Here is a 22105-nt window from a genome sequence, read left to right on the forward strand (position 1 = left end):
AAATAGAAACATGCGATATGAAAGTAAGACTTGCGATGTAAAATGTTCTTTTTTAGATTGATTAAAAGTTTAACAAGTGTAAAATGTTCTTTTTGCACCACTTAAAAGGAACCAATATAAAAATGTTGACTTCAATTTTAAAAATATAATTAACTATTTAACATATGATATAAAAAGTTTGACATAGTATATATAAAAACTCACCATAACTCTTGTAATATTCATTTTTTTAAAGGGGTATTTTTGTAAATTTTATTAATGTCATTTTCGCAATTTTATTAAAGTTTGAGGGGTAAATGGGTAACTTGGAACGAGCTGTTCCAAAATTGGAACGGGCTGTTCCAAGCAATAAAAAGACACTAAATTTTAAGTTGGGAACGGGTCCAGAACGGGCCGTTCCAACAAGGAGAATGAGCCGTTCTGATTTTGGAACAGGTCGTTCTGGAAGGAGCACGGGCCGTTCCGGAAGGAGAACAGGCCGTTCTGAATGAGTCTTGGAACGGGCCGTTCTGGTTTCGGAACGGGCCGTTCTAGTTAAAAATTTTACGTGGATTTTTCAGGCCCAGAACGGGCGTTTCGCTTTTGGAACGGGCCGTTCCGGGTTAGGCAGGCATAACTCTATAAATAGGGGGTTGGGGGTGTTGGAAAAGCAGGATTGAGAGAAAGGGTCCTAGAGAGAGAAAGAGGAGAGAGAGAGAGAAAAAAAGGGAGAGGAGGGGAAAGAAAAGAGGAAAGAAAGGAAGAGGAATCCAGTAGAGGAGGTTCTGCCAGGGGAGAGAAAAGAGGAGGGAGAGGAGGAGATTCTGACCGAGTTTTGGTTCTTGTTTAAGGAAGAGGAGGAGGTTCTGCCCGAGTTTTGGTTCAGGTTTATCCAAGTAAGGGTAGTACTTATAAGACTTAATCTAGTATGTATGAGCATGATAAGGGTAGTATAATTTTTAATATGCTATTTTTTTTATATGAAGATTATCATTTGTTTAAGTTGATGGTTGTTTTAAGTGTTTAGTTATTTATGTTATTATATTGAATATTTTGGCTTGGTTATGGAAATTTTTGGTATGTAATTATGGAATATGCTATATGTGTGTGGTTTGGAAAGCTAATAGAACTTAGAGGAGTAAGGTTATGGTATGGATTAGATCTCTTGGTGAGATCAGGATATAATCTTTGGAAAAATATGGAATTTGGGAATCCCATGGTGAGGATTCCAATGTGGAACTTTTCCAAAGGTTATATAATAAACCACTTCAAATGTTAGGTGGATTCTGAAGTACTCCTCTAAGTATTCTATTTGCTACCGGTATGGGTTTAGGCCGAGTCATACCGATGGATGAGGTGGCCACGATCACCAGGGTTACGTGACGACGTAATCCAACTGTATATTTTCCATGAAAGATTAGGCGTGAGACATGGGTTGATGACATGTTTCACCGTATCAACACTTGGTTTGGATGGTGTTGATGCCAACATTTGGTTTGGATGTGTTGGTTACATCATGGATTATACAGTGGTGTGACTTTGTTTTGGATGTGGAATATGTATACATATGGTATGGATTGTATACATTGGTTATGGATTTTCTTATTATCATAAAATACGCATACATTGGCATGGATGTGTATACATTATATTTTGGATTGATCTATATTTAGCTTGGAAATGACTTGTTTGTCTGGATAAATATTATGGACAAATATCTGTTTAATGATATTTATTATGATATATTATGGTTGGTTTTATATGTGCTAACCCTTATATTTCCATGATGGACTGTGATGATCTCACTATGTGGGGGAGCAGATCAGGTATGAGGCTTTGGGATAGTAAGGAGTCTTTTGGATAGCTGCTTTGAGAAGTGGCTAGGTTTAGAGCTTGACCAGCACCTAGGGTGTCTTATTTTGATGTCTTCCTGACGTTGTAATTATGTTATCTTTTTGAATTACTGTATAACCTTACTAAGGATAATGACTTTATTATAAAAATATGTTATATATTTTGGAAACAATTTTATATGTTATTGTATATTTACACTCTAGTGTAGCTGGCCCTTGTTCTATTTTCTTTAATATATTATTTATCTTTGGTTGGTTCTGGATGTGACGGCCTAGGGTGGGTCGTTACAATTTTGGTATCAGAGCTGGTCGAGTCTCTTTAGGGTTTGTGGAAAATGGTCTTGTTATGTTTCTGTTGTGTGGAAATGGATTTTTTGGAAAGGAATTACTTATGTGTTTTGGTGTAAACTCATGGGTTCCTTGATCTTTTATCTTGATTAGGATGGTTGGTAGGGGAAACCATTCTAATCCTTCTTCAAGTGTAGATGAGCGGCAGATTGCTCAGGCTATGGAGCTAATTGCTGCTGCTATTGCACAACAGAATACTTTGTTGGCTTAGATGGAGACCAACTGGGCTGCAGCTGAAGTAGCTAGAGCTGAGGTACCTGATGAGTATAGGGGCTTGTTAGAGTTCAGAAAAGGGAATCATCCCCAATTTACAGGTGTTGATGGACCTGAAGTTGTTGATCAGTGAATTGAGGAAATGGAGAAAATCTTCATGGTGATGCATTGTCCTGAGGAAAGGAAGCTAGTTTATGCTGTTTATATGTTGGTGGGTGAGGCTAGTTTCTGGTGGAAAGGTACTCAAGCTATGATGGAGGCTAGAGGGGAGGTGATAAATTGGGAAAATTTCAAAAAGGTATTCCTAGAGAAATATTTTCCAGATAGTGCCAGGTATGCTAAGGAAGCTGAGTTTTTGAGACTGCAACAAGGGAATATGTCCGTACAAGAGTATGTGGTCAAGTTTGAACACTTGGCTAGGTACTATTCTCAAGCTATTTTTGAAGCATGGAGATGCAGGAAGTTCAGTGAAGGTTTAAGGTATGAGCTGAAAAAGACTATTGTTCCTATGGGGATTGTGGAGTTCCCAGTTCTAGTTGAAAAGGCAAAAACAGTTGAGAGATTTGAAGGAGGAAATAGAGTGGCAAAGGGTACAGAGGGATCATCTGGATTTGGGAGGGGGAAACATCCTCAAAAGAGACCATCTCAGTTTCAAATTGGAAATGCTAATAAGAAATCAATGGGGACTACTACTACAGGAGCTGTTCAGAGTATTAGATGTTACACATGTGGAGGCCCACATATGACGAGGGACTGTCCTACAAAGAAATATGTGTGTTTTAAATGTGGCAAGGTGGGTCACATGGCTAAAGATTGCAATGTCAGAAATACTCCAGCTAGAGAGAACCAAAAAGTGGATCGGCCTACTGCAGCAGGTCGTGTTTTTGCTTTAACAGGTACTGAAGCTGAAACGTCATCTGAGCTGGTAAAGGGAAAGGGCAAAGCTGATGGTAATGATATTTCTATTCTATTTGATTCTGGTGCTTCACATTCTTTTATTTCTTATGAATGCGTGACAAGGTTAAATTTAGTTGTGAGTTCATTGTGTGTGGATCTAGTTGTTTCTACTCCAGCTTCAGGTTCTGTTTTGACTTCTGAGGTTTGTTTGAGATGTCCCGTGGAGGTGGAAGGGCGTTGCTATAAAGTGAATTTGTTTTGTTTACCTTTATCTGATTTGGATGTAATTTTAGGGATGGATTGGCTTTCTGCCAATAGGATTTTGATAGATTGTTCAGAAAAGAGATTAATCTTTCCTACTGTTGAACAGGAGAGATTTATTTCTAGTGGACAGGTGGATGGGTTGTTGAAGGGTGGAGCTCTTGAGTTTATGATCCTATCTTTTATTAGTGTAGAGAATGAAAAGTTGTTGAATAGTATTGATGTTGTTAGAGAATTTCTAGAGGTTTTTCCGGATGATGTTCCGGGATTACCACCAAAGCGAGAGTTGGAATTTAGTATTGATCTTATACCAGGGGCGGGACCAGTGTCTATTTCTCCTTATAGAATGGCACCAGCGGAGTTATCTGAATTGAAGAAGAAGGTTGAAGAACTTTTGGAGAAGCAGATGATCAGACCTAGTGTATCTCCGTGGGGAGCACCAGTGTTATTGGTAAAGAAGAAGGATGGTGGTGTGAGGTTATGTGTGGATTACAAGCAGTTAAATAAATTGACAATCAAGAATAAATATCTATTGCCAAGAATAGATGATTTGATGGATCAGTTGAGGGAAGCTTCTGTTTTCTCCAAGATTGATTTGAGGTCTGGGTATCACCAGATTCGGGTAAAGGAGGAGGACATTCCAAAGACTGCTTTCAGGACTCGATATGACCATTATGAGTATGTTGTCATGCCTTTTGGAGTGACGAATGCTCCAGCTGTTTTCATGGATTATATGAATAGAATTTTCAGACCCTATCTGGATAAGTTTGTGGTGGTGTTCATTGATGATATTCTGGTTTATTCTAAATCTATGGAAGAACATAGAGAACATCTGAGGATAATTTTGCAGGTATTAAAGGAGAAACAGTTATTTGCAAAGTTTTCAAAATGTGAGTTTTGGCTGTCTGAAGTTAAGTTCTTGGGTCATGTGATTTCTACACAAGGAATTGCAGTTGATCCTACTAAGGTGGAGGCGATTTTGAGGTGGGAGTATCCAAAATCAGTTACTGAAGTTAGAGGTTTTGTGGGATTGGCTGACTATTATAGAAGATTCATAGAAGGATTTTCTAAAATAGTTATGCCTTTGACACAGCTGACCAGGAAGGATCATCCTTTTATATGGACGGATGAGTGTGAAAGGAGTTTTCAAGAGTTAAAGGAAAAATTGACGTCGTCTCCAGTGTTGATTCTGCCAGATCCTAATAAATCTTTTGAAGTTTATTGTGATGCATCTCATCAAGGTTTAGGATGTGTTCTTATGCAAGATAGACAGGTTGTGGCCTATGCATCTAGGCAGTTAAAGACTCATGAACGGAATTATCCTACGCATGATCTAGAGTTGGCTCCAGTGATTTTTGCTTTGAAGATTTGGAGACATTATCTCTATGGAGCAAAGTTTGATGTGTTCAGTGATCATAAGAGTCCGAAATATTTGTTTGATCAAAAAGAGTTAAATATGAGACAAAGGAGGTGAATTGAGTTTTTGAAAGATTATGACTTTCAGTTAATGTACCATCCAGATAAAGCAAATGTGGTGGCAGATGCTTTGAGTAGAAAATCTCTTCATATGTCTTACATGATGGTTAAAGAGATGGAGTTGGTAGAGAAATTCAGGGATATGAATCTTAATATTGTGATTGCTCCAGATTTTATTAGTTGTGGTATGACTACCATTACTAGTGATTTCTTGGAGACGGTAAAACAAAGACAAGTTCAGGATACGAGATTGAATAAGGTTAGAGAGTTGTTGGGTTCTGAGAAAGCTGAAGGATTTGAACAAGATATGGATGGAGTTTTGAGATACAAGGGTAGAATTTGTATTCCACAAGATAAAGAGTTGAAGAAGTTGGTACATGAAGAAGGTCATAAGAGCAAGTTGAGTGTACATCCAGGTATGACAAAAATGTATCAAGATTTGAAGAAAATGTTTTGGTGGAATGGTATGAAGAGGGAGGTAGCCGAGTATGTTGCATCTTGCATTGTGTGTCAGAAAGCTAAGGTAGAACATAAAAAACCAGGAGGTTTGTTACAAATAATGGAAGTTCCAGAATGGAAATGGGATAGTATAACCATGGATTTTGTTGTTGGATTACCAAGGTCTGCTAAGAATTGTGATTCTATTTGGGTGATCATGGATAGATTAACTAAGTGTGTTCATTTTCTTCCAGTGAATATAAAATGGTCCTTGGAAAAGTTAACTCAGTTGTATATTAAGGAGATTGTTAGATTACATGGTGTGCCCTCCAGTATCATTTCTGATAGGGATCCTCGTTTTACTTCTCGATTTTGGCAGAGTTTGCATCAGGCGTTAGGGACTAAGTTGAGACTTAGTTCTGCTTACCACCCACAGACTAATGGGCAGCCTGAGAGGACTATCCAATCTTTGGAGGACTTGTTGAGGACTTGTATTTTGGATCATCTAGGGAGTTGGGAAGAGATGTTGTCTTTGGTCGAGTTCACTTATAATAACAGTTTTCATGCAAGTATAGGAATGACACCATTTGAGGCTCTGTATGGGAGGAAGTGTCGAACACTTTTGTGTTGGTTTAAAAAGGGAGAATCAATAATGGTGGGGCCAGAGATCATCTTACAGACTACTGAAAAGGTGAAACAAATTCAGAAAAGAATGAGAGCTGCTCAGAGTCGGCAAAAGTCTTATGCAGACAAGAGGAGGAAACCTTTGGAGTTTTTAGAGGGAAAACATGTGTTTTTGAAAGTAACTCCTACCACAAGTGTGGGAAGAGCTATCAAAGCTAAGAAGTTGAATCCTAAATTTATTGGGCCGTATCAAATTCTCAAGAGGATTGGACCAGTGGCATATCAGATTGCATTACCTCCATTCCTGTCTAATCTGCATGATGTGTTCCATGTTTCACAACTGAGAAAGTATATTCACGATCCGAGCCATGTCCTGGAATCAGAGGCAGTGCAAGTTAAGGAGAAATTAACTTTTGAGAAACAGCCAGTTTTAGTCGCAGATAAAAAAGTTAAACAGTTGCGGGGTAAATCTATCAATCTGGTGAAGGTTATTTGGGATGAGGTTACTAATGAAGCCACTTGGGAGTTGGAGGATAGAATGAAGGATCAATACCTATATCTCTTTTAGAGTAAGTGAATTTTCAAGGACGAAAATTTTTGTTGTTGAGGAGAATTGTAATATTCATTTTTTAAAGGGGTATTTTTGTAATTTTTATTAATGCCATTTTCGTAATTTTATTAAAGTTTGAGGGGTAAATGGGTAACTTGGAACGGGTTGTTCCAAAATTGGAACGGGCCGTTCCAAGTAATAAAAAGACACTAAATTTTAAGTTGGGAACGGGTCCAGAACGGGCCGTTCCAACAAGGAGAACGAGCCGTTCTGATTTTAGAACGAGCCGTTCTGGAAGGAGCACGGGCCGTTCTGGAAGGAGAACGGGCCGTTCTGAATGAGTCTCGGAACGGGCCGTTCTGGTTTCGGAACGGACCGTTCCAGTTCAAAATTTTACGTGGATTTTTCAGGCCCAGAACGGGCGTTCCGCTTTTGGAACGGGCCGTTCCAGGTTAGGCAGGCAGAACTCTATAAATAAGGGGTTGGGGGTGTTGGAAAAGCATGATTGAGAGAGAGGGTCCTAGAGAGAGAAAGAGGAGAGAGAGAGAGAGAGAAAAAGGGAGAGGAGGGGAAAGAAAAGAGGAAAGAAAGGAAGAGGAATCCAGTAGAGGAGGTTCTGCCAGGGGAGAGAAAAGAGGAGGGAGAGGAGGAGATTCTGCCCGAGTTTCGGTTCTTGTTTAAGGAAGAGGAGGAGGTTCTGTCCGAGTTTTGGTTCAGGTTTATCCAAGTAAGGGTAGTACTTATAAGACTTAATCTAGTATGTATGAGCATGATAAGGGTAGTATAATTTTTAATATGCTATTTTGTTTATATGAAGATTATCATTTGTTTAAGTTGATGGTTGTTTTAAGTGTTTAGTTATTTATGTTATTATATTGAATATTTTGGCTTGGTTATGGAAATTTTTGGTATGTAATTATGGAATATGCTATATGTGTGTGGTTTGGAAAGCTAATAGAATTTAGAGGAGTAAGGTTATGGTATGGATTAGATCTCTTGGTGAGATCATGATATAATCTTTGGAAAAATATGGAATTTGGGAAATCCCATGGTGAGGATTCCAATGTGGAACTTTTCCAAAGGTTATATAATAAACCACTTCAGATGTTAGATGGATTCTGAAGTACTCCTCTAAGTATTCTATTTGCTACCGGTATGGGTTCAGGCCGAGTCATACCGATGGATGAGGTGGCCACGATCACCAGGGTTACGTGACGACGTAATCCAACTGTATATTTTCCATGAGAGGTTAGGTGTGAGACATGGGTTGATGACATGTTTCACCGTATCAACACTTGGTTTGGATGGTGTTGAGGCCAACATTTGGTTTGGATGTGTTGGTTACATCATGGATTATACAGTGATGTGACTTTGTTTTGGATGTGGAATATGTATACATATGGTATGGATTGTATATATTGGTTATGGATTTTCTTATTATCATAAAATACGTATACATTGACATGGATGTGTATACATTATATTTTGGATTGGTCTATATTTAGCTTGGAAATGACTTGTTTGTCTGGATAAATACTGTGGACAAATATCTTTTTAATGATATTTATTATGATATATTATGGTTGGTTTTATATGTGCTAACTCTTATATTTCCATGATGGACTGTGATGATCTCACTATATGGGGGAGCAGATCAAGTATGAGGCTTTGGGATAGCAAGGAGTCTTTTGGATAGCTGCTTTGAGAAGTGGCTAGGTTTAGAGCTTGACCAGCACCTAGGGTGTCTTATTTTGATGTCTTCTTGACGTTATAATTATATTATCTTTTTGAATTACTGTATAACCTTACTGAGGATAATGACTTTATTATAAAAATATGTTATATATTTTGGAAACAATTTTATATGTTATTGTATATTTACACTCTATTGTAGCTGGCCCTTGTTCTATTTTCTTTAATATATTATTTATCTTTGGTTGGTTCTGGATGTGACGGCCTAGGGTGGGTCGTTACAACTCTTACCTTAACGGCTTAGCAACTAGTTATAGAATAACTATTGCTCCTCAATGTTTTATCACAAATTAAGTATTTGGACAAAATCTATTCATAATATACACAACAAAATAATTATATGTATCGTTACACAATTGAACTACGAAGATCTTTTATAACATGAGTGAGCAATCTAAATGGCTTAATCTTATCAAACTAACAACTTGATCTTTTAAATCTAGTTAGATCAATAGTCACTTAGGACATAAATCTCTAACAACATGGTTTCTCAGATGTTGTCACTTAAATTAGGAAGTCAAGTGTTCTTGTCTGGGTAGAACAACTTGAGTGTGAGCTCACATAACTAAGTCACCTATGAGATTAGTCTGTTGAATGCCTTCCAAATATTATGCCCTTCTAGTACTTAGGGATCTAATTCCTGACCTTGTTTCTTACTATCATTTGATCGCTTTATACATGTATGTCTCAATCTAATCAACATACCGCATCAACTAAATTCCTAGGAGAGATTTAACTATCCTCTTCAAAGGTCAACTTCCAAAAAAGGATTTTTTAACAAAATTTGACTCTCAAAGCGCCACAACATAATAACCTCATGACAAGTTGTGCAACTTTAAAAAAAATTTTCCTCTAGCTCTAGGTCAATCAACATAATACAACTTTAATATCAAAGCATACTTAGTACAATTATTCAACTAATTTCAACATGCAACTCAACTCAACTTTTAACCATAACATCCATTATACATTTTCTTAGATCAATGTATAGAGATTCATCATCTTACATCAAACATACAAAATATAGTACAACTTAATCATTATACAACATGTATTAGATCAAATTATCCTATACATGTCACCAAATTTCATCATAAAACAACAAGTTAATTTAAGGCAACCTGCACTTGACGCCATCGAGATAGAGACCCATCTACCTTGCCCACGCCCAACATCATACAACTCGTGTCTGGCATGGATTAGGTAAAGGCCCCTAAGCCTTCACGCCTAGCATGATAAAGTCTCACAGTCAACCTCAATCCAACTCGAGACAATTTTCTCTCCTCACATCTAGTGTCATTCCTTTGGCGTCCAACATCATTCCAAATAGAGTTAATTCTCTCACTTCACATTCGACACCATTTAACCCACGTTTGATGTCAATTAAACCTAAGATAATTCTTTTTTTTTTACACCAGATTCCATTAATCCTACACCTGACGTGAGTAGGGCAAAGTGCCCCTGATTAAACCACGTTCGATACCATGAAGACACTCTTGATGTGTGATGATGAGTTCTGCACTTTCAAACTCACGAATTTGGCTCAAACCACTTGAAAATTAAAAAACAAACTCCAACATGCAATACAATGTGCATATACACTTCATATATCTCAAATCCAGCCTCATAAACCACATACAACTATACCCCCAAAACAAATTCACCAAATTCACTTCACATATTCAAGAACAAGACGCTCAACACATGCAAATCCATCTCAGTCATCGACACAGCCACAAATTTTAAGAAATCAAACAACATTTAACTTCATAAACCAACAATTAAACAAATTTCTAACTTCCCTTACCTCCTAAAGTCTCATAATTCGAGAAGGATAGGAGAAGGAAGTAGAAGACGACTCCAAGCTTCCAAGCTCCAAAAAAATTCTACTTCAACAACAATCCTTAGCTTCACTATTTCGGATCACCACTTAACTACTCAACAACAATTCCAAGGGTTAGAAAGAAGAAGAAAGGTTCTTAGAAATCAAAGCTCTTCTCTCTAAGTTATTTGGAGAAATGAGCTTATAAGACTTAAGTTTCAAAATAAGCCTTATATATTCTTCTTTGCTTGATTAAATTGTACTTCAGGCTACAAAAACTCATATAATTACCTAAAAACTCAAAGAATTCCTTAATTTCAGAGTCTTTCAGCTTAAAAACAACAACTAACATAACAACATATATTTGAATAAAAATCAGTAACAAGTTTTAAAACTCACAATGTTTTGATATAACTTTTTTTTATTAATAAAATTTAATTATTTATCGATTACGTTAAACCAACCTGTATATTTAAATAATGCTGGATAAATGATAGAAAGTTGATGTGTTTATCATGTCTAGTAGCTTACGTGACAAATTTTATGTGAGTACTAACGTATTGGTTGAAGTTAGTGGTGAGAGATACTTAAAAACAATGACATTTTCTTTTAGGACAATGATCTGTTAAATTTTATTTATATATGAGACAGTATGCGAAAATAATAATAAAATAAGGGACCAAAACTGCTTTAGCAAAAAGAAATTATAATAAGAATTTGTTGTACATGTGGTTGTTAGATTTATGAATTATGATACATGTGCCCTCAAAAAAAAAAAAAAAAGATTTATGATACATGTGCTTTCATCGACTTGGATGTCTTTAACATGATGCCGCTCTTCTATATGTATATATTACTGCAAATTTGTCTAACACAGGCCGTTAAAACAATATAAGAATAATTTTCTTCTTCTTCTTTAAATAAATAAACACATTTACCGGTTCGCCTTCAAATCTAAGTAAAATGGCGCATAAAATAATGATCTAAATTGGTTTTGAATTTAATAAAATAAAAAGACACACACATAATATATATATATATATATATATATATATATATATATATATATATATATATATATCAATCATTGATTTAGGAGGTGTCTTAAAGAGCCGCGTAAAAAAACTTATTTAAATTTATAAATTTTTTATAATAATTATAGTCAAACTTGTTACATAAATATTCAGACACTAAAATTTCTTTAAATAAATAATTACACTGCAGAAGGTGCAACAGGTGGATCCATCATTCTATATTTAAGATTCATGATTTTCATGTTATTACGTAGTTTTTGGTTAATTTACATAAATTAAGAAAAAATAATATTTTTTCTGGTTTTTTATTATAAGAAAAAAAACGTATATTTTTTTTTCTTAAATATAAATAAGTTTAAGTACTTTTTCATTTTCTCTAACATATCATATTGTTTAATATATGACTTTTCAGTAGCATAATTTCTTTTGATATTTATAATAAGGATAATGTAGGAAAAATCTTATAAAAATAATAATTTTTATTATAAATAATCAACAATTTTTAATAAGCTTAAAATCAAATTTCTTGGCTTACAATAAAGAACATAGTGAGTAAATAGTTAAAAGGAAACAATAATTTTATAAAATTAATCTCATGATTAATTTCTTTGTTAGAAATAATACAACACAAGAATTACTTTCTACATAATACTATTAGGGATATAAATGAAAAAGAAATAATTAATACTACATTGAAAAGATAACCTGAAATTTATTTCCGTCGGTTCTGAACATAAGCATAAAAAAAATCATTTATGCTAGTTAATAAAGATTGTTGACATCATTTAATTTTGTTAATCTCATATAAAAAAAATAACTTATTTTCCTAAACTATCTTGAAACTTAATATTAAAAATAAAAAGAGACATTAAAAATACAATCTCAATTAAATGAAAATATATGTTAAAGATAACCACATTAAAATGAGTGAAATTAGTTGAATTTTACTTAATTTAAGATTAAAAAAATATGAGGTCTTTTTATTTATATTCATAATTGAAATATTTTAAAACTTAATTTTTCTTTTTAATGAGATCCTTATTATGATACGTATACAACTTGTATTATTGTCTTTTCTGTGAACGCCAACGGTTGATTTGGAATAGTACTAGCCTACTAGGCAAATAATGGAGTCATATGGCCAAGCAATTCACGGTTTGGCAGTATTAATCATAGGACAAAACATGGCTGAATTTCTTGGCATAGGACATATATATAGAAGATGCTGATTTGGAGGAGTTTAAATTTAACAAACCAATATAACTTGACCCCAGAAGCCATAGGGTAAGGTCCACTGGAGTTGAAATAGACCCAGATTCAGGGTTTGTTCAAGAGATGAAAATGTTGGTGGTTGGTTTTCAAGTGATCAACACTTCTGGCTCGTTTGTGCCAATCCCTCCATGTCGATCTTGCAGACGTTGCTCGTCTTAGTATATCAATAACCAGTAAAACACTGAGCCTTAAATTTAGATAAAATCATATAATAATAAACATGGATATGTACTAGGCATTAATTTGTAAATGTGAACGTGCTATATTGGAACATATAATAAATTAATGTATGCAGATGTGGAGCAAATGGAAGGTTTTTCAATTGCTGCATTTATGATGTCACTAAGGAATAGGAATGTTGAGGCCCCAGCGGAATTGGTGGACTTTTATTTTTAAAGATTATAGTGAAGCCCTGCAGCTGTTACGCTGAGTAATGACTAGTGATTGCAAATAGGCCAAGTTGCAATGGATCGGATCTTCATATTCTCAACTACGTAAGTACGTACTGGACGTTGTGCAATATTAAAGATTTTAATATGTTTTAGTGAATTTTTTAAAATACTAAAGCCAAGCCAGCGGACAAAAAGTTTTAATGAGTATTTAAATGTTGGCTTAATTCTTGTCAATTTCAAGTATGGTCGACCTCACTGAATGTATGCCAATTGGGGCGTGTACTCCAGCAATTTGTGCAACTTTCTTGTCATTAAAATTTAAAAGAAAAATTAAATTTGATTAAATTATGTTTTCTTTCTTTAAAATATCACAATTATGTCTGATTTCACTATTTTTATAAGATTAAATTTATCCATTATAAAATTGTTTCATTTTTGTATAATCTTTTGTCAACTCTATTTATGATCATTAGAGATGAAGCTGAGTGGAGTAATGTCAAATTTTGTAAGGTTTGAGTTTAGCCTATATTTGAAAAAGTAAAAGATCATATGTTTAATCTTGATGCTTTATTATAATTTTTTCACCGAAAACAAAAAAACTTGTCTTATACGAACTGGCTTATAAAACTTGTCTTTATTTTATAAAGGTCGATATAAATTAAGGACGTATTAACTTAACTCAAATAAATTAGTTGAATTATTAACATAAACACTTTAGAAAGTATAAATTTTATATATATTATTTCCATCTTCTACCATTAGTAGTTACTCTAGAAGCCATATCAACATAAGTAAGCCACAAAACATCATCAGGCAATTTGAGATAAAACTATATTGTTATTGCTGTTCTAATTATTGTTGTCTGACAAGTGTTGATTAATATTTACTTTCTGATCTCTCTAAATATCAGAAACTTTTGAATACGATCTCTGATTTTTAAGAATCCCATAAGCACAAAAGAAAATTAATGGAAGCTGATACAAATCCGAAATATTTTAGAGAAACAAAAACATGATTTAACAAAACCCATAAGAATGCTAAAACAATTACAAAAAATATCTTGTTAAATCAAAATTTACAAAGATGCACCCCGATTTCATTCCTTTCCAATAAAAATTAGAGGAAGAAAAAATAAAGTAGAAGGGAATATCTATACCTGATACATTAAATGAAGTTGGAAGAAATTATCTTCATAATTGAACGACGTGGAATGGGTGAGCTAGGTGTGAGCAACATAGAGACAGGAGTAGGGAATAATTAATGCATGGTGTGTTTAGTTGAGACGGGAGAACTGGTATCAGAGAATTCAACACGTATAGAATGTGTGTTACTGTTCATGGGAGTGTACTCAGTAGTTGTAGTGGAAGCCGTAAGGTCACTTGCAAGGCTTGAAAGATCCACCGCTGGCCACACGAACGCTGGCTTGAAAGGTGGCACATGAGGCACATGCACTGACCCAGATAGTATCTGAACAATGCTTTGCATCTTAGGCCTCTCACTCGCAACAGGGTGAGAGCATGCTAGTCCTAGTTTCAGAACCCTCTCTGCCTCTTCCACCACACACTCATTCCCAAGTCTGGGATCCACTGCATCCAGTATCCTTTGCTCGCGATGCAGGTGCCACACCCAATCCACCAAGCACTCATAGCCCTCGTTCTTTGTCCATGGTCTTTGACCACACACCACCTCAAGGAGCACTGCTCCGAACCCGTAAACATCTGACTCACGTGTGGCTCTGCCCGTGTGGAAGCACTCGGGTGCAATGTACCCCATTGTGCCATGCACTCCTTCTAACTCTGCGTACGATGTTTTGTCATTCTCCAGTGCTCGAGCCAAGCCGAAGTCGCCCAAACGAGCATTGAAGTCTGAGTCCAGCATGATGTTGCTGGCTTTCAGGTCTCTGTGGACCACTTTCTGATCGTACTCGTTGTGGAGGTAGTTCAATGCTGAAGCCACACCTGTTATGATCTTGTACCTTAGATGCCAACTTAGTGGCGTGCTGCTGCTGCTGCTGCTCCCTTCCTCGCAGAATATGTGGTTGTCTAAGCTTCCATTTGGCATGTAATCGTACACTAAGAGCAACACCCCGTTTTTGTGACACCATCCTGCATTTTTTGTTTTTTATCACAGTACGATGCTTAAAATTGAACAATGGATAAATTAGGTTAAACATATTATTAATTTAGTCATGACTCGTGGATTCTCAATTTAGTTCTACACAAAATCTTATTCATTCGGTCTACTGGTTTTAGTTTCTATAAACGTACGTAAAACATTTTTAGTTTAATCTCTATACATAAGAACTAAAATAATAATATACTACACATATGTGAACTAAATTAAGAATGCACTATATGTATAAACTTATAGAGACCAAATTAAAAAAAATGTAAAGGGCTTAAAGGTCAACACATGACAATAAGAACTAAACTAGTAACATTTACATGCATAGGGATTAGTTGAATAAATTTTTGCACATAGAGACCAATCATCCTAAAGAACTACATGGACCCTAATAAATTTTTTTGTGACATTTTTTTGTCTACATGGTTTAGATAATATTCTAAAATTAACAACTAAAAATTAATTTATAATGAAGTATTATTTTAATACCGACAACAATTGATCCTAAGGGCACCATGTCAACTCTCGTGTCCCTGTGTCTGTATGACATGTAATAAGCACTATTAACTTGTGGCTTTATCTTACTATAAAAAGACTTGGGCCGGCCGGATGCATGGTTAATTATTTTTGTGACTTGGACCTCAACTAGGTCGAACATAGTAAATTTCAGTTGACCGGGCAACAAGGTTATGTTGGAATTTGATATTATACAAAAAAAAAAAAAAAAAAAAAAAGTATGTTACCACTTTTAGGTGGAGCGAAGGAAGCCTCTATGAAATCAATCATGGATCTTTTCATGGGACCAAAAGACAGAAAGCTAATCTATCGTAGCAGTTAATATTGACAAGGAACAGAAGAAGGTCACTTTCGAAACAAAAAAGCATGACCAAATACAGAACCATATACGGTACTTTGTATTCTTCGTGCAATCATGTACAATACTAAGCAGAAGGATAGAACAACCTCGTCAATTCATTAGCACAGGTGTTACCATAGGTGGTCAGCGAATAGTACGTGTCCGACAGAATTAAGCAATAATTGCTCCTAACTAAAGTAGCCGCAACAGATTTGGTTTCAAATATTCCTTTAGGATGATGATGATGATGATCTGGACAGAACTACTGTTGGATCTAGATCCTAATTCCTAAATCCCAATAACTAAATCGAACCTAAACAAAACCATTGTTAGCATTAATTAATGAGATATTAAATTAAATTAACTGACCTAGTAAGCGAACAAGGTTCTTGTGACGGAGGCGATTGATAATGGTGAGTTCCGCCAAGAAATCATCAGCACTTTTCATCTTATCTCTGGAGAACATCTTAACCGCGACTTCCAACTTCTCCTTGGGAAGAGTGCCACGATAAACGACACCGTATCCACCCTGTCCAAGCTTGAGCTTGTCGTCGAAATTATTAGTGGCTTTCTTCAGTTCCTGAAACCTGAACTCTCTGGGAGTTCCAGGTAAAGTCTTGAGAGTCCCCAAAATGTTACTCTCACTTTCCTTATTCTTCCTTCGCAGCCACAAAACCCAGCCAACAAAACACGCAACAATAAGAACCAGAGTAGGAATCCCCACACCCAACCCAATCTTCAGCGCATTTCCAATCCCACCCTTGTCTGGAAAAACCTCAATCGAAATGTTCCACCTCAGCACGCAGTTCAACTCAACGTTCTCACCGGTCGAAGCGGAGAACCCAAAGTAAGAAACCCGGTTCAGCACTTGCGTTAGATCGAGACTCGAATTCAAGACCGGCTGAGCCGGTTTCGCCACGATAGGCGCGTCTTTGTCACTCTGCTCCGCGATGTACACGTGGATTTGTTTCCGGCGGCCGTCGTATTGGACCCAGACGACGTGGAAGCGCGTGCCATTGGGCGCGATCTGGAAGCCCAAGGGGGTGAGGGGGACGGCGACGTTGGACCTCACGCCGTTAACGTCGAGACCGATATGGTTGTCGTCGGGGTCGAACTCCTGCTTGACGGTGTCGAGTTCGACGGCGAGGATTTGGTTGGTGGCGTTGCCGTCGGTGGAGGCGTTGGTGAGGCCGAGGAACTGGCCGTGGCTGTTGAGCGGGGCGGAGAAGAGCGACGGCGCGATGAGGAACGCGATGCCCTCGCCGGGAGTGTCGTTGTTCTTGGGGCGGTACACGTTCACGAGGAAGGAGGTGTTGAAGGAGACGAGCTGGGTGGCGCGGTCGTTCCAGAGAGTGAAGGGGTTCTTGAAGAGGACTCTGCCGGAGCGGTTGGTGAGGACCACGTCGCCGGCGCTGTCGGGGGTGACTTGGATGGCGCCGAGGTGGACGGCGGCGCTGGAGAGGAGCGAGAAGGTGTTGGAGTAGGACTGGTTGTCGTAGAAGGGGCCGAACATGTGGCTCTCCGTTTTCAAAATCTGAGCTTGGGAAGTTGACGCCGGCAATAGGAGGAGGATGGTGGCGACGGCGGCGATGGCGGCGGAGCAAGCTCGCAGGCGGTGGTCGTTGCTGCATTGGCGGGGAAACATGTTGATAGGGTCGAGGAAAATGGGGTGGTGTTGTTAGTAATTATCTAAACAACAACTGTGTTGTTTAGATTTGAATAGTGGCTTCTGTTCTGTACTGGCTTTGTTTTCTACCAACTTTCCATCTTCAACTTCGTCTTGTTTTTCTACGCAAAAGGATTATAAAATTCATAATCAACCTTTTACTGTATAATTTCGACACTTCTCTTAATACACACATATTAAATTTATTAAAAACTATAAAATAATAAAATTCACAAATACAAAAATTATATTTAAAAAAAATGTGTAAGACAATATATGTTAAGTAACACCCCTTCATGTGTAAGGTATTTATTTTGTCCGATTTATTTATGACAATCGTGACTTGAATTTGAAGCTGAATTCTAATGCGCAGCGTGTGTGTGTTTATTTTCTTTTTTGAGTGTGGCAACGTTGATGTATTATTGTATTTGCATGTGGTCTTTTAACTTTGAGCATATGGCCAAATACAGTTGTTCACGATTCGTGATAAGTTTTAGAATTCATTTCATTTTCTTTTGACGCAACTTGGTCTTGGTTTAATATTTTATGGGTCCATAGACACTACACTGCAACACGTTTATTATATTTTCATTCTATTGTTTCACGTCTACTTTTCTAAACTCACTGTAACACTAAAACTCATAATAAGATTTTTGTAGAACAGTAAAATAAAATGACCCGTAAATAATATTTGGATGGCTTTAATAAACGAATTTTGATGTTATTACTCGTATTTAATTAAATTTATAAAACATATAAATTTGATTGTCATCAGATAAATAATAATTATTGTGTTTTATGTTTTATTTAATTAAACATTATTTCTATATAAAATTAGTTTATAATAGATTTTGATTTTAGCTATAGCAAAATATGATTTTAAAATTTATTTATTTTATTAATTGATAATTAGTTATATTGGATGAATAATTATTACATTAAGACTTAATAATCTTAATATAGTTATTTAAATATGCAATAGCAAAACAACACTGAATAATCATAAACAATACGCTTAAAGAATATAATTGTTTTTAATACATAAAAATGGAAATGTTACATCAAAGTATAATTGGAAATAAACTAAAGTTACTTAAAATTATTAGAGGAAAATTTCAAGTTTCTTAATTATTATTAGCCAAAATAAAATTAGTTCAACAAAATTATTATGTTTGTTTTATATATATGGAAAAAAAATGTCTTATCCTTATTCAATAAAAGGTTAAGAACAAATTTGGTTCTTGCTACAAGTGTTCTTTCTTATTTATTTTTGTAAATGATTGTTTAATATTTGTTGAAGCAAAAACCTTCAAAGTAAAGTTAATGAAAGGAGTGTTGAATTTTTTATTTTTTATTTTTTTTGTAATTTCACGTGTCAAGGCAAATACTTTCAAATCTAAATTTATCACTTCGAGAAAATATTCCTCGTGTCAAAGTTAGTAAATTTGTTACTATTTCTCTCTTTTAACACACTCGTAATATTGAAAAGTATCTTGGATTTTCAATTCACTTAAAGAAGGTAAAAAATAACTTCAATTACATCCTTGATGGAATAAATTCCAAATAAAAGGTTGGGAAATGAAGACTTTGAACGGAGCAAACTTACCCGTTAACATTTTTAGAGTCTTTAGGCATCTGTATATAGATTTTTCTTACAACGGGTACAACAATGGACAAGAGTCTTTAACAGGTGCTTAGAAATTGTAGTTATACATGACAAATTTAGCAACATTTAAAGTTAGATCAAAATAATAACTTCTATAATATGGACTTGCATGAGTGACTCTTTATAATTTCCACCGTGAAACAATTAAAATGTTTGCAAATACATGTTAGATAATATGGAAAGCAAGGAACATAACCATCTTTGAAGATATCAACTAGGACATGTGGAAGACATCAATCAAAGTCGAATTCTCTTGGTGAATATTAGTAACTCTCTTTACAAAACCTTGAAGATAAGGAAAGTTATAATAGTAAAATAAAAATTACCAATTTTTTCAGTTGTCAAATTGAACACCAAGGGTAGCTTACTAGGTAACTCGTGAGGTGCTAAAATTGGAGGTATAATTTGTAACTATAATGACCGATGTGTTTCAGGTTTTTTGGACTGTTGTGAGGTCTCTATCAATCTCAAAGCAAAGTTGTTAAATATCTTTTATGAGCTTAAGAAAGTTTGGCATGATAATATTTACAATCTTATTTATGAATCAAATTTCTTTGTGACCTTGAAATTGATTAGTAAAAATGACAATATTTTTCATCTATATTACTCGCTTATAAAAAGGATTCAACATTTTATTTTATTAAATTTAATTGTTAGCTTTAAACATGTCATTTGATAAACTAATTTATATAAATATTTTTTTTTTGGCATAACATGACTACATGACTACATGCGAGATGAATCCATCCAAGTTTGAGCAAATAACTCTCCCCAATTTACTTCTCTTTTGCCCACTAATCCCATGTCTATCTTGCATGTTATAGTTATTTTTATTTTGTGTTTATATTTTTTAAAAAATAAAATAAAGTATTATGTCTTATTCGTGTACTAATTAATAGCAGTGACTTATTTCTTTCATAGAAACAATTTTTTAAAAGAAAAAACAATAATTATAAAATTTGGAAATGTTTGTACTAATCTCGATGTAATCGTGGTTATAATTCTTGTTCACACGAGGTGTTCAATCTTGGCATCTCGCTAATACCAGATTCTTTACGCGACGCGGAGATGGAAAATCATTTCATAAATTCTGTCGCTTTTTTCTTTATATAGTTGGATAATTATTGAAAGAAATAATCATAACTGTTGACGGACCCCACTTATTTAAGATTCTTCGTATCTTTTTCTACTTTTATACAACTAAGTTTGATGAACAAAAATCTTTTTTCTTCCTATCAATTAGAGAGGGGCAAAAAGAACTTTCATTTCATCTCTATTTTTAAATATTTTAAACTAAAATTTGAAGTTTTTTTTATTAAAAACATCATATTTTTTTTATTTATTCTCTATTATAAAAAAATTATTTTATATATTTAAGACATTAATTATATATTAAATTTTACTAATTTTATAATATTCTTTTTAAAATTACTTTTTTTTATAAATAAAATAATAAACAATTCAATTAAAAAGTCATACATTAAAAAGAACATATTTTGAGAAGAATATTATAAAATTAGTAAAATTTGATAAAATAATTAATGTCTTAAATATATAAAATACTTAAATTATATTTTTCCCTCTTTATTTTATATTTAAAATTTAATTTAATCTCACTATTTTTATATAATTTAATTTAATCTTCTAATTTTTTTTAATATGATACGTAAATGGCAATTGGAGAATGTTATGGATTACCAATTGAGTACAAGAAAAAAAAAATTGCTTTTTACTCATTTGTTATATTGTTTTTATGAAATAATTTATTTATTAAATAATATTATTTTTATTTTTATTTATAAGGCTTAGCTTAGAATAATTATCTATTTATTTATATAAAAATTGATTTATATTATTTTATATATTAATTATTTTTAAATTAAAATACTCTTAATTTAGTAACATGTAATAATTGTAAACTTTTCAAAGAACAAATACTTTAACTTGTTAGGAGAAAAATAGGTATAATATAAAATATAGAGAAAATATAATTTAAGTATTTTTTTTAATGTGATGTGGAGTACCATTTATGGTGATTGGGAAATGTTGTGGATTACCAATCAAGCACAAGATTTTTTTTCCTTTTACTCATTTGTTATATTGTTTTTACGAAACAATTTATTTATTAAATAATATTACTTCTATTTTATTTATAAGATTTAACTCAAAATAATTATTTATTTTTTTTATATAAAATTTGATTCATGGTATTTTATATATTAATTATTTTTAAACTAAAATACTGTTAGTTAAAGTATATTCTCTTAATTTGGTAACATGCAATAATTGTAAGCTTTTTAAAAAACATGTACTCTAACTTGTTAGGAGAAAAATGAGTATTAATTATGACTTGTGAGAGATAAATAATATAGAATATGTAATCTAATTGATTAAAATATACATGAATATTAATTAAGAAAGAGAAGTAGTACAATGATATTTTTAGAAAGAAATAATATATAAAATAAGATAAATTTATTATCATCAATTAAGTAATTGAATCTTATATATAAGAAAAGAGATAGTAAACTAGTAATTATTTTCAATTTTAATATAAAGAAAAAATTGTTTATGATCTTTATGTAAAAAATAAAAATAAGTTGTTTTCAATCCTTGTTAGATTTCTTATTCGATTATTTTTTTTACTAAATTATATTTTTATTATTTATCTTAAATTCATTTTAATTCTTTATCTTTTAAGTTTATGTTAGTTTAGTTCTTTTCAATCTTTTTTAAATTAATTCAAAACTTGAAATTTATCTAGTAAGATTCACTTGTATAAAAATTATTAAATGCAATTAAAATTTAAATTAAATATGTTATAAACATAGTAAAAATAAAAAATTTTAAAAATATAATTTCATATTATTTTCTAACTATTC

The 22105-nt window shown here is 33.9% G+C and overlaps 1 protein-coding gene across 1 annotated transcript; it reads right to left on the bottom strand.

Moving 5' to 3' along the window:
- Positions 1-13904: 13904 nt before the first annotated feature.
- LOC109808759 (putative L-type lectin-domain containing receptor kinase S.5) lies at positions 13905-17819 on the bottom strand. The gene is made up of 2 exons (XM_020371886.3): positions 16261-17819; positions 13905-15016 (listed from the first exon to the last, which is right to left on the bottom strand). The coding sequence occupies exons 1-2, from the start codon at positions 17534-17536 to the stop codon at positions 14169-14171; spliced, it is 2124 nt and encodes a 707-aa protein (XP_020227475.1). The 5' UTR covers positions 17537-17819; the 3' UTR covers positions 13905-14168.
- Positions 17820-22105: the final 4286 nt, after the last annotated feature.

This window comes from Cajanus cajan, chromosome 11 (genome assembly GCF_000230855.2).
Source record: "Cajanus cajan strain Asha chromosome 11, NIPB_CcT2T_4, whole genome shotgun sequence".
Taxonomy (NCBI): Eukaryota; Viridiplantae; Streptophyta; class Magnoliopsida; order Fabales; family Fabaceae; genus Cajanus; species Cajanus cajan.